The sequence below is a fragment of the Myotis daubentonii genome, chromosome 9 (assembly GCF_963259705.1).
Source record: "Myotis daubentonii chromosome 9, mMyoDau2.1, whole genome shotgun sequence".
In the NCBI taxonomy this organism is placed as follows: domain Eukaryota; kingdom Metazoa; phylum Chordata; class Mammalia; order Chiroptera; family Vespertilionidae; genus Myotis; species Myotis daubentonii.
The window spans coordinates 1,620,919-1,633,579 of NC_081848.1; the positions used below are offsets into that span (position 1 = coordinate 1,620,919).

The 12,661-nt window shown below is 41.0% G+C and overlaps 1 protein-coding gene across 5 annotated transcripts in view; it reads right to left on the reverse strand.

Moving 5' to 3' along the window:
• The window catches only part of ARHGEF12 (Rho guanine nucleotide exchange factor 12), a 204,515-nt gene that overhangs the window by 101,543 nt on the left and 90,311 nt on the right, over positions 1-12,661 (reverse strand). For 3 of the 5 annotated variants that reach the window (XM_059707604.1, XM_059707603.1, XM_059707607.1), the window contains 6 exons: positions 11,150-11,248; positions 10,470-10,519; positions 8,451-8,508; positions 2,534-2,712; positions 875-952; positions 586-705 (listed from right to left, as the gene is read on the reverse strand). In XM_059707604.1, the coding sequence (XP_059563587.1) occupies positions 586-705; positions 875-952; positions 2,534-2,712; positions 8,451-8,508; positions 10,470-10,519; positions 11,150-11,248 (584 nt within the window). The remainder of the gene's footprint in view (positions 1-585; positions 706-874; positions 953-2,533; positions 2,713-8,450; positions 8,509-10,469; positions 10,520-11,149; positions 11,249-12,661) is intronic. The other 2 variants (XM_059707605.1, XM_059707606.1) reach the window with 2 other exon arrangements.

Genomic DNA, 12,661 nt, shown 5'->3' on the forward strand with positions numbered 1-12,661 from the left:
TAAAATTACAATGAAATTATAGTATTAGGAACGTGAATGTGCTTTGAATTCATCAGACAGGGTTTAAATTCCAGTTCCATTGCTTCTGAGCCAAATGATCTCAGCAAGTTATTTAATCTTTCTGAGTTCTTTAAGTGTGTATGTAAAATGGGAAACATAAGAGTACCTAATGTAAGAGGGCTGTTGTGCAGACTAAGAAAATGCCTGTCCAAGTACTTAGCACAATGCTTGTCAATTTGTAAAATCTTATAACTATACTTAAAAACATAATTGCAGAAGGAACCTCAAAAATGTAATATATATATATACACACACACACACACACATACATACATACATACATATACATTTTAGTAATTTGTCACATCAAAGCAAAAGCAGTCTTTTTTAAATTATTGTGGAAAAAAAACATCAAATCATGAGCAAGGCAATAATCAAAGCCCACATTTCTTTTAATGAACCATTATTTCTGTCATGCCCTACACAGGGCCGCCTATAAGACGTAACTTTTCCAACAGGCACTGCGGCGCTATCTGGCGCGCTCACAGAGCACAGAACCGGGGAGGCGCTCGGGGGTGCTGCTACCTGCGCGGGGCCTGCGGCTTTGGACAGCTGCTCCTGCAGCTGAGGGAGGAGTTTCTTGGCCTCTTGGATCTCTTTTAGCAACTTTGGGGTAGGTGCTCGATTGTAATCTTCCTGCAACAACTGAAAAGTTATAAAAACATTTTGATAATTGATTGCTTATATCAAGAAAATAGAGAAAGTCTATTCTTAATCAAATAGCTGATGGCACCAATCCCACTGTCTGCCTGCGGCTCTGACAAGAAGCCCGTCATTCTGACTGCCTGGACACAGCCCTTTCCTAAGGCAGTACCTGCAGCCGTTCCTGTTCTTTCTGTAACATTTTTCTCAGAATTTCTACTTTCTGGTTATGAACCACACTGTTTTCCTCCTAGAAAAAGATAAAAAACCAACAAAGAAAAAAGAACCAATACAGGAAAAGTGAAGCTAAAATAAATAAGGAAAACGAGACATATAATGTTATGCCCCAGCTCTGGTTTTCAGTATCTATTTCGATTTTTTATTTCCATCACTTATAAAGATGGACTTTTAGACATGACATGAAAGATAACAGATTACAGGGAAATTTTAGCCCTTTTCACTTTCACTAAACTAGGATTCAAGAAAACAGTAAATACTTATATTAGTTGGAAAAATGAAGTTGGCTTAAATATAGGCTTTCCTATCTTTAGATCATTATTGTCAACCCCCATGCATGGCTCATATTCCCAGTACTTCCTTCCTGACCTCATGCCATCTCTCCTTGTTTTGTAACCCTTTATTTCATCAAATTAGTCTTCCCTAAAATCCTGTTATAACCAGATCACTCTCTTGCTCAAAAGAAATTTTAATGGATCTCACTGCCTATCTAGTTACATATAAAGTAACCTGGTAGTTGTGAGTTTTTTGAAAATAAATAGTCCTAAGTTTTCAAGCTCCTCTCCCACTACATAAATCCTTAACAGGCACCAGCTACTTCCAAAACATATTTGGTGCTTTCTTGGCTCTTTCCCTCTACTTCCTCTACCTGAGTTGCCTTCATTTCCATTGCCACCACTCACTCGTGACCTGTTTTTCAAGGCTCAATTAATAAAATAGCTTTCGACAAAGTCCTTCCTTGTCACAACTGGATGTATTTTTCCCCTCCTTGGAATTCGTACAGAACTTACTGTTTTTCCCCTCATGTCACATTCTGCCTTTGTATTGTAATTACTTACATACACTTAACTCCATCTTAAACAACAAAGGTTTATTAAGCACCTACTATACACCAAGCACTAGGTACTTTTTCCAGACACTAGGGGCTCAACAATAAACAAAACAAAACAAACAAACAAAATACCCATGTTCTTTCAAAGTGTATATTCTTAGGTAATATGGACCTTGAACATAGGATATTTTAAATATTTTTGTGAGTGGCAAATGGTTTTGTGTATAGTAGGTGTTTAATATTTTTTAAATTAAATCTCCTGTCCCAAGACTCAGTAATCATTCCAAATTACAGCTGACCCTTGAACAGCATGCGAGCGAGGGATGCCAGCCCTCTGTGCAGTCGGAAAGCTGCATGTGACTTTCGACTCCCCCAGAACGTTACTAATAGCCTATTACTGACAAGAAGCCTTACCAATAACATAAACAACCGATGAACACATATTTTGTATGTTACTTGTATTAAATACTGAATTTTTACACTGAAGTAAGCTAAAGAACAGAAAATGTTATTAAGAAAATCATAAGGAAGAGAAAATACATTTACTGGGGAAAAAAAAAAAATCTGTGCTTAAGTGGACCTGCACTCTTCAAACCCATACTGTTTAAGGGTCAACTGTACTATGTCATTATTATATTAGGAAGTCATTTTCTAGAATCTTGAACTTAAATTCGTTTATCAGCTCAATACCACAAAATTCTGAATATAAAAAGTGAAGGTATTATGCAACTGAGCATTTACAAAGATGTTTCCCGCTCTTACCCCCATGAGCACAGGACTAGTAATTCTCTCCATATTCCCAGATGCTCCCGGTGAGTGAGGAGATGTCATGAGAGGAGACATGTGTCCAGTGACTGATGGCTCTCCTTCAGAATCAGCAAGTGGGATCTGGGGCATCCCAGGGGGGCGTCCCTGAACAGTGAGAGCTACATAGGAACCAGCTTGGGTGGGGAGAGAAAAGAAAGGGAAAGCAACATCGTGAACAAATTGTTACAGCATTTTACTACTTAGTCTTTGACAGTTCTAAAAGTATCGTCATGTGAGAAAGCTGCACCAACTGCTAACCACTGATCCATATAAAAACAACCCAATGTTTTTTTACGAATCCTCTAAGAATCTAAAAGAACAATGTCATTTTCAGATAGTAAATTACTACTCATAATATTACTTAAAAGCAAATAAAATGTATAACCCCCCCAATTTTTAATTAGAGAAGAGTGAATTAGTATCAACCATCTACTAATGACTATGTTTAATTAATTTCTTAAATGCAAAGCCCTAGCTGGTTTGGCTCAGTGGATAGAGTGTCGGCGGACAGACTGAGTGGCCCTGGGTTCGATTCTGGTCAAGGGCACATGCCCAAGTTGTGGGTTTGATCTCCAGTGCGGGACGTGCAGGAGGCAGCTGGTCAATGATTCTCTCTCATCACTGATGTTTCTATCTCTGTCTCCCTCTCCTCTCCTTTCTGAAATCAATAAAAATATATTTTTAAAAAAATTCTTAAATGCAAATATTAAAAAATCATTTTAAGATGATAATTAATTAGGCAGAGTTTAACTAATTTTCTAGAATATAATGATGCAATTTTAAATTAACTTTACTAGATAAAATTGACAAAAAGTATACCACAAAAGCCAAGAAAAATCTCCTTAAATAAGTAGAGTTTAATTTTTAAAATTTGGAGAAGACTGATGGGGCAAGATGGCTGTGGGACCAGGAGACCATGTGCCTGTGCTCCCAGCCTGAATGGACTTACAGCTGAAATGCTATGCGGTTGCCTGGAAGAGTGAGAAGTGTAGCTGACCGGGCATTATCTGTCTAAGGAGCCCTGAAGGAACAGCGTAGAACTGGTAAGAGGGGGAGCCCCCCGGGCGGATGCTTGTCTGAGGCCTAAGTGATATTGGCTGCAAAGCTCCCTCCACGCAGGGACCCCCGACCCCAAGCAGCAGAGACTGGAAGGAGAGTCCGCGCAGCATCGGGCCAAGGGGTCCAGGGGACTCTGCCTGCCTAGGAGGCGGGGCCCCCCTGCCCAGTGATAGAATGTGCCAGGTGCTGGCCGCCCCAGAGGGGATTCCCCGCAGGCTCTGACGGCTGAGGCTGCACAGCAGTGTTTGGCTCAAAACACAAGGCGCCTGAGGGCTGCACCCAGCAGTGATCTGAGGGACGCTGGGCTTTCCTGAAAGGCTTGTGCAGAGCCCAGAGCGATGGCATGGGGAGGGGACGGGGAGTCCCCCGCTGGATGTGTGGAGTTGGAACCCCTCCGGCACCTGTGCAGCCTGTAGAGTTGGCAGCAGGCAGATCGGGGATTTGATTTTATTATTTTTATCCTCACCCGAGGACACTTTTCCATTGATTTTAGGGAGAGTGGATGAGAGAAGGAAAGACAGAAACATCAATGTGAGAGAAACACATTGACTGGTTGTCTCCTGCACGAGCCTGGCCAGGGCCTGGCCAGGGAAGAGTCTGCAACTGAGGTATGTGCCCTTGGCCAGAATAGAACCCGGGACCCTTCGGTCTGCAGACCAATGTGCTAGCCACTGAGCAACACCAGCTGGGGCTAGATTGGGCATTTGAATCCTGCACCGAAGAGAGTGGGAGCACAAGTGGAGCGGGGATAACTGGTCCCAGCTTTCCTGAGACGCCATGTGGAGATTCCGGAGTCCCCTTCTGCTTGGACCGTGGCACGAGGGCACCAGGTCCTGGCAGGCCGAGTCTCCCTGGCTGGGATCCCATGGGAAGGCTTCCGCTGAGGAGACAGAGGGAGAGCTGGGCTTTGTGACTGCACTGAGGAGAAGCTAATCCAAACTCCTGTGCATCCAGGCGGCCAGGCCGGGGAAGGAGGGGGTGGAGCTTGTCTCCCCCTCTTGTGGGCTGGGAACACCCCTACCAGAAGGAGACCAGATCCTCCGCTGGGCACACTTTGGTGGGGGCAGGAGAACAGCCCAGAGTAGGGCATCCGAGAGTGAGGCCCTCAGAGGCCGTTCTCAGCAGCAGAAAAGGCACAGCCCGGTCCTGAGGGTGGGCGGGACTGGCAACATTCTCAATCGGAATCTCTTCTTTATTATTTTATTATTTTATTGATTTCAGAGAGGAAGGGAGAGGGAAAGAGAGATAGAAACATCAATGATGAGAGAGAGTCATTGATCGGCTGCCTCCTGCACATCCCCTACTGGGGATTGAGCCCGCAACCCAGGCATGTGCCCCTGACGGGAATCGAACCTGGGACCCTTCAGTCCACAAGCCGATGTTCTATCCACTGAGCCAAACCAGCTAGGGCTCAATGGCATTTTAATATACAAATAATGATCTCTGATTTAGAAACTAAAAAAAAAAAAAATCCCTTTTACCACTGCAACTAAAAATATAAGGTAACAGGAATAAACTTAACCAAGGGCATAATAGACCTATACTAAGAAAACTATAGGACACTGAAAAAAGAAACAGAGGAAGATACACACAAGTGCAACCATATTCAGTGCTCATGGATTGGTAAAATTAACATCATTAAAATGTCCATACCACCCAAATCAATCTATAGATTCAATGCACTCCCTATTAAAATGCCAAGCTTCACAGATCAAGAACAATCCCAAAATTTATATGGAACCAAAAATAAAAAATAAACCAAAAAACAAAAAACCCAAATAACCCTCACACACTTGAGAAAGAAAAACAAAGCTGGAGGGAATCACAATACCGGATGTCAAGCTACACTACAAAGCCAGAGTACTGGCCTGGCACTGGCACAAGAACAGGCATAGAGATCAATGGAACGGAACAGAAACTGACCCAAGCCTTTATGCTCATTTAATAGTTGACAAAGGAGGCAAGAGCATACACTGGAGTAAAGGCAGTCTCTTGAATAAATAGTGTTGGGGAAACTGTGCAGGTACATGCAAAAATATGAAACCAGACCACCAACTTAAGCCATACAATAGAATGAACTCCACATGGATAAAAGACTTAATTGTAAGTCATGAAACCATAAAAATCTTAGGAGAAAGCATAGGCCGCAAAATCTTAGACATCTCACGTAACAGAATTTTCACAGAAACATCTCCTATGGCAAGAGAAAAAAAGAAAAAATCATAAATAGCACTACATCAAACTATAAAGTTTCTGTACGGCTAAAGAAACCATCCTCAAAATGTAAAAGGGACCCACTGTATGGGAGAACATATTTACCGATGATACACCTCATAGGGGTTAATTTCCAAAATATATAAAGAACTCATACAACTCAACAAAAGTAAGACAAACAATCCAATTTAACAAATGGGCGAAGGTCAGACATTTCTCCAAAGGGGACACACAGACGGGAACGAGACATGAGAAAATGCTCAATGTCACTAATCATCAGAGAGATACAAATGAAAACAACAATAAGTTATCACTCACCTGCCAGTATTATCAAGAATGGCTACCACCAATAAATCAAGCAACAACAAATGCTGGCGAGGATGTGGAGAAAAGAGAATGCAGACTGGTGCAGCCACTATGGAAAACAGTATGGAGTTCCCTCAAAAAACTAAAAATAGAACTATCATTTGACTCAGTGATCCCACTTTTAGGAATATATCCTAAGAACCCCGAAACACCAAACAAAAAGAATATAAGCACCCCTATGTTCATAGCAGCACAATTTATAATAGCTAAGATCTGGAAACAGCCCAAGTGCCTGCCCATCAGTAGATGAGTGAATAAAAAAAACTGTAGTACATTTACATAATAGAATACTATCCCTATATAACAAAAGCCTAATATGCTAAGTGTCCAGACATCCAGTCGTCTGTTCAACCAACCAGAGTGTATTGTGTTAATTATAAGCTAAGGCCACTCAACTGCTCGCTATGATGTGCACTGACCACCAGGGGACAGTCGACCGGCCGACCAGTCGCTATGATGCGCACTGACCACCAGGGGGCAGACACTCCAACTGGTAGGTTAGCTTGCTGCTGGGGTCCAGCCGAGTGGGACTGAGTGAGACGGGCTGGACACACCCTGGAGCCAACCTCCCACATCCCGCCCTGGCCAGCCCGATCGGGACTTGGCGAGATGGCCCTGATCGGCTCTGATTGGGACTAGGCGAGACAGGGCTAGATATGCCCTGGAGCCCTCCCGTGGTCCCTCCCCAGCCCAAATCGTGCACCGGTGGGGTCCCTAGGCCTGGCCTGAGCCCTCTCACAATCCAGGACCCCTTGGGAGATGTCAGAGAGCTGGTTTTGGCCCAATCCTGCAAGCCAGGCTGAGGGACCCCCCACTGGTGCACAAATTTGTGCACTGGGCCTTTAATGTAGCTATGAAAAAGAAGAATCTTTTACCCTTTGAGACAGCCTGGAGGGACGTGGAGAGCATTATGCTAAGCAAATAAGCCAGTCAGAGAAAGAAAAGTATCACGTGATCTCACTCATATGGAATCTAATGAATAGAATAAACCAACAAACAAAATAGATCCAGGAACTGAGACGCATGGCACACACTGATGGATCCCAGAGGGAAAAGTGGAGGGTTGGCAGGCAGAGATCAAGCAAAGAACTTGTAAGCATCTCTACATAACCCATGGACACAGACCATAGTGTGCTGAAGGCCTGGTGGGGTGCGGACCAGGATGGAGGAGGCAATGGGGGACCTTCTGTAATACTCTCGACAATAAATAGATAAAGTCTGTTACACCATAAGAAATATATATATTTGGAGAAGACAAAAAGCAAAATTAACCATGACCAGAAAGACTCGACAGCAGACATTATTTAGTTATCTAGCATGAAGAAGAAATGAGACTTTCCAGGTAAATAACTTCTTTAAGTAACTGATCTTTAAATGACAAAAATCTTTCTCTTAGACTTTTCAATAGAACTTTTAAATGTATAGTTTTTCACAATATTTTTGGCAATTTAACACTAGCTATGGAACTCACTGCCAGCTATTTCACCATGTTTGAGATGCTAAAAAGGTTTTATTTTTACACTTAATGGTCATAAGTACTATGAGTTGGGGGAATTTTAAGTATATACATTTTTTAAGGGTTTCCGTTCACCTAGGCCCGTGGTCGGCAAACTGCAGCTGGCAAGCCACCATGTGGCTCTTTAGCCCCTTGAGTGTGGCTCTTCCACAAAATACCACGTGCAGGCGCACACATACAGTGTGATTGAAACTTCGTGGCCCATGTGCAGAAGTCGGTATTTTGTGGAAGAGCCACACTCAGGGGCCAAAGAGCCACATGTGGCTCGCAAGCCGCGGTTTGCCAACGACTGATCTAGGCCATTGTGTCCAATCTTCCCCCCTCTCAGGTGGCTTAGACATTTCTTTCAAATATATGCTTTCAATATTACCAAGATGACAAGGACAGCAAAACCAACCATATCTATGAAGTGACAGGAAAGAAGTATTTGGTTAAGAATTTTCACCTCAGACTTTCCTTTAATGCAGGACTTATCAAACGATAGCCAAGCAGCTTAACCTAGCCCACAGACTATTTTGGCAAATAAAGCTTTATTGAAACCCAGCCACACCCATTCATTTACATACTGTACAGGGCTGTTTTTGTGCTACGATGACTAAGTCAGATTGTAAACCATGGGGCCCACAAAGGCTAAAACATTTACTGTCTGATCTATTACAGACGTGTCTGCTCGTCCTTGCTCAGGGTTCAGAAAACACAACGGCAGCATTCACCTACATTTGATTAACTTGACCACCTCCAAATGGTTTGAGTGGGTCACCAGAGTCCCATTCACCTGCAAGAGAATGAAAACAGTGCGTGTCAGATACACTCTACAGACACATGGTGAGCTGACCTCAGGAATTAGCATGCCCAGCACAATCAATTACAATACAGGCGATGGGGTTATGTATATACTAAAACATGTGTATGCATGATTCAATATCCACTTTTACTGCTGTCCCATAAGATATACTCGGCAACAAAATGAACATGAATACAAAACCAGGCCGGACTGGAAGGGCCTTGCAGCGTATTCACCATGACAGACAATGGAACCTAACTTACAACAGATTTACCGGCCTACACAGTGGAGGACTCTTGCAAATAGAAAATATCTCTTTGCCTTTAATTATAAATTCAGGGATTTGTTAAAATCGTAATGCATTGTTAAAAGATAAAAAAATTATTTCCAAAATAATATTCAACTTACTTTTAGTTTCCCAATTATGACCTAACTTTTACAAAGAAAGTATTTTCAGAGAGGCTACATGTAGGAAATATTATCCAAAGTCTCCACTGAACAAAACAAAGTAAGGTAAAAATATCAAACAGGGATCTAACATTAAAACTAATTTTCCTCTGATTTTGATAAGTTAAAATACTATCAATGTATAAGACAGAAGTACAGGTACACTCATCATGACCGCCAGAGACCACCTCTGGTAATCATGACGTTTAATCCTGGACACTGTCCTAACATATACACACCACATACACAGACGCACAAAACATAAAGTATTACTGTCTTTTTCTGTAAAGAAATACTTTTCACTGTATTTTGTATATCTTTCATTAGAAGTATACACATTCCTAAAAGCTGCAGATAAAATGTAATTTATTTCTCTAGCTCTCAGTTTATGCATATTTAGGTTGTTTATAAGTTGTCAATATGATGAAGCTAAAATGAATTTCCCTGTATACATTTCAGGGTTGTACACTTATTTCTTTAGATATATTCCTAAAAGCAAAATTGCTGGTCAAAGGTAATATACTTACTTAGAGTATATAATTTTTTATACATATTCACAAATTTCCATCCAGATTTTACCTAATTTATACTCATGACTAGCTTATGAGAGTAGCCATTTTACCATACCCAAACTATACCTAGTACGTAGTATCAATCTTTAAAATTTCTGACAACCAAATACGTTTTCACGTATCTTTAATTTAGTAGTGAGGTTGGACATATTCTTATTAATATATTACTTATTTCAATTACTTTGGGGAATTGCCTGATAAAATTATTTGCCCATTTTTCTATTAGTTTATTCTTTTCTTAGTAATTGAAAAGTGCTCCTTATGATTAAGGATATACTCTGTAATATGTTTCAAGTATTTTTTCCAGATTGTTCTTTGTAAGTATGTTCATGGTGTCTTTTCCTGGGTAGTAATTTTGTTTCAAGAAATCAAATGAGTCAAGTATCTCAAGCGTCATTACTAACTAACCCATTCTTTCCTCCTGGTCAGATTCAAGGCTGCTCTGGCTCTCTGTTCCACCGACAGATCCACACCAGACCAGGGCCACTGCCTTCATTAATCCACACCCTGTCACCTCACACAAACGCACACACAGAACACTTTTCTCATTAGTGACTCTCATACCTTTGTAAAATTCATTTGAAAGAATAATCAGACAAGTAATAGCATACCTCCCCAATTCTAACAGTATATTTTAATGAGAATTACCTGTTAAAAAATAATACGGAGAAATGATCTTTACAACAGTGAATTACATTCCTATCCAGGAACGTATATGACTCCATTTATTCAAGCCCTTTTTATGCCTTTCAGTATAAGGTAATATTAATTTTTTTAAGTGAGTTTTTATAGCCCACAAATCCAACATACGTAATGTGCTGCATTTTACAAAAATCCAAGTGAAAAAAATAAAAATATGGCTAATAGATGTTGGTTTATTGTTGTTGTTTTTTTTTAATTCTACCATAAATTCTATAGTAGTCGTTTCCTTACCTTGATGATTCGATCACCTGTCTGTACTCCAGCCCGCATGGCTGCTCCATCTGTAAGAGAAACTAATTAATTAAAATGTAACTCATTTGCATTGATTGACAATGTTTTTTGAAAGAGAGGAGCATAATAAAGTGCTTATGAACATGGGCTGTAAAGTCAGATTTAGGTTCAAATGTTGCCCCTGCCACTCACTAGTTGTGTGATTTTATGTTTTTTTACTCTAAGCCTCAATATCACCTATGAAATGGGAATAAAAAAATACTACCTCAAATTACAGCACCCAACATGAAGTAAGTATATCTTATATGGTAATAGCAGTAAAAGATACGGTTGTTGTTGTTGTTTTGGAAAAAAAATAAGATATTTTTGAGCCTGTAACCCTCTGCTTAATCTGTCTCTACCAAACAACTCTAAACAAATATTCAACAAACTTCTATAAGTGATGATGCATAAAGTATCACGACAAAGAGTATCATGATTTCTAAAACTATATATAAAGTGCAAAGAAAACCAACTGGGGGGAATTCATGCCAAAACTATGACACTGAACACAGATCTAGCACCACGGGTTACAGAGCCGGCACTGTATACGGCTGTGTCATTCTGTGCAATAGGTTGTATTTATACTTTTCTGTTCTTACTCTGCTCTCGAGTGACAAGACAGTTTTAAAATGCCTTGCCTTCTTTGACAGACTGTACGAAGACTGGGTTGTCTCCACTGACCGTCAGCCCAAATCCATTGTCACCCTTCTGGATGATCACACAGCGCTGAACAAGACCTGCACAGGAACCACAGGACAGAGAGAAGGAAGGGAAAAACAAAGAGAAAAAGGATAATAATTACATAGTAGCAATGAACTGTCTTCTTTCTGGAGAAATACAAGGTAGCACATGAAACCCATCTATAATAATAAAAGCGTAATATGCTAATTAGACCGGATGACCTTCCGGACAAAGCCAGGGCTGCGAGAGAAGCCCGGGTGCCGGGTGCCGGGTGCCTGCTGGTGGCCACAGGGAAGCCTGGGTGCCGGAGGGAAGCCGGTGCCAGCAGCCGGGGGAAGGAAGGCCTACTCTTGCACGAATTTCATGCATCGGGCCTCTAGTATATAAAATAAGAGCACTAACCCCATGAACAAAACAAACATAAGAACATCACAAAGCCATATATATACACATATACATATACATATACATGTACATGTACATATACATATACATATATGTCTCTCACTGGAGAGGCAGCATAGAATGGGCCCAAGATGAACGACAGCTCTGGCAAACGGGAAAGAGGAGGTATTAGAGAGGAGACAGTTGTAAGAAAAGCCCATTCACATCTGTGCTATTATTCGTAATAAAAAATCCTCCCCTACCACCCTGTGTTTTGGTGCTCTTAACCACCAACCCCCCACTCTCCAAAAAACAACCACCACCAAAACATTTTGGGACATTAAGCTAGAAGCAGCCCATAGTAAATTCTAGAGAAATCCAATTTCACTCTCAGGGAAATATCCTCAGAAACACAGACTATATAAAGGAGGTGCTTGCAGAGCGCCTGCAGCTTTTCTCCCAAAAGAAAGAGAAAAAAGGGAAAGCTGCAAAAGCAGAGAACCTTGGCTCAAAGAAAAAATAAATAGAAAAGAGAAAAAAGTAGAAAAGATAAAGAATCTGTGAGGTCAACCAACTCTTTTATCTCTTTCATATACTGACCTGATTCCTCCAGGAGCATTTATTTTCCTTCCAGTTTAACAGCAAATGGAAATTGTCAAGGCAAGGTGAGAGGAAGAGGACCCCGTCAAAGGCTAGGGATGTCCCATAACAGAAGAAGCCTGGTTAGTGCCCAGCTCTTTTATTATGGATCAGATATGAAGATCCTCAACTCTGTGTTAACCAAAGACTTAATACATACTTTCAGTTTTACAGAATCTAATCATTTCACCAAAAATCAATATACAGCCCTAGGTGGGGTGGCTCAGTTAGTTGAGCATCATCTCATGCATCAGAGGTCACTGGTTAGATTCCAAGACAGGCACAAATCCAAGTTGTGGCTTAATCCCCAGTAGGGGGCGTTCAGGAGGCAGCCAATGGATGTTTCTATCCCTCTCCCTTCCTCTTTAAAATCAATAAAAACATATAAAAATCAATATATAAATATCTGTAAAACAGCAGGTATAACAATGGTTAGAAAATATTCT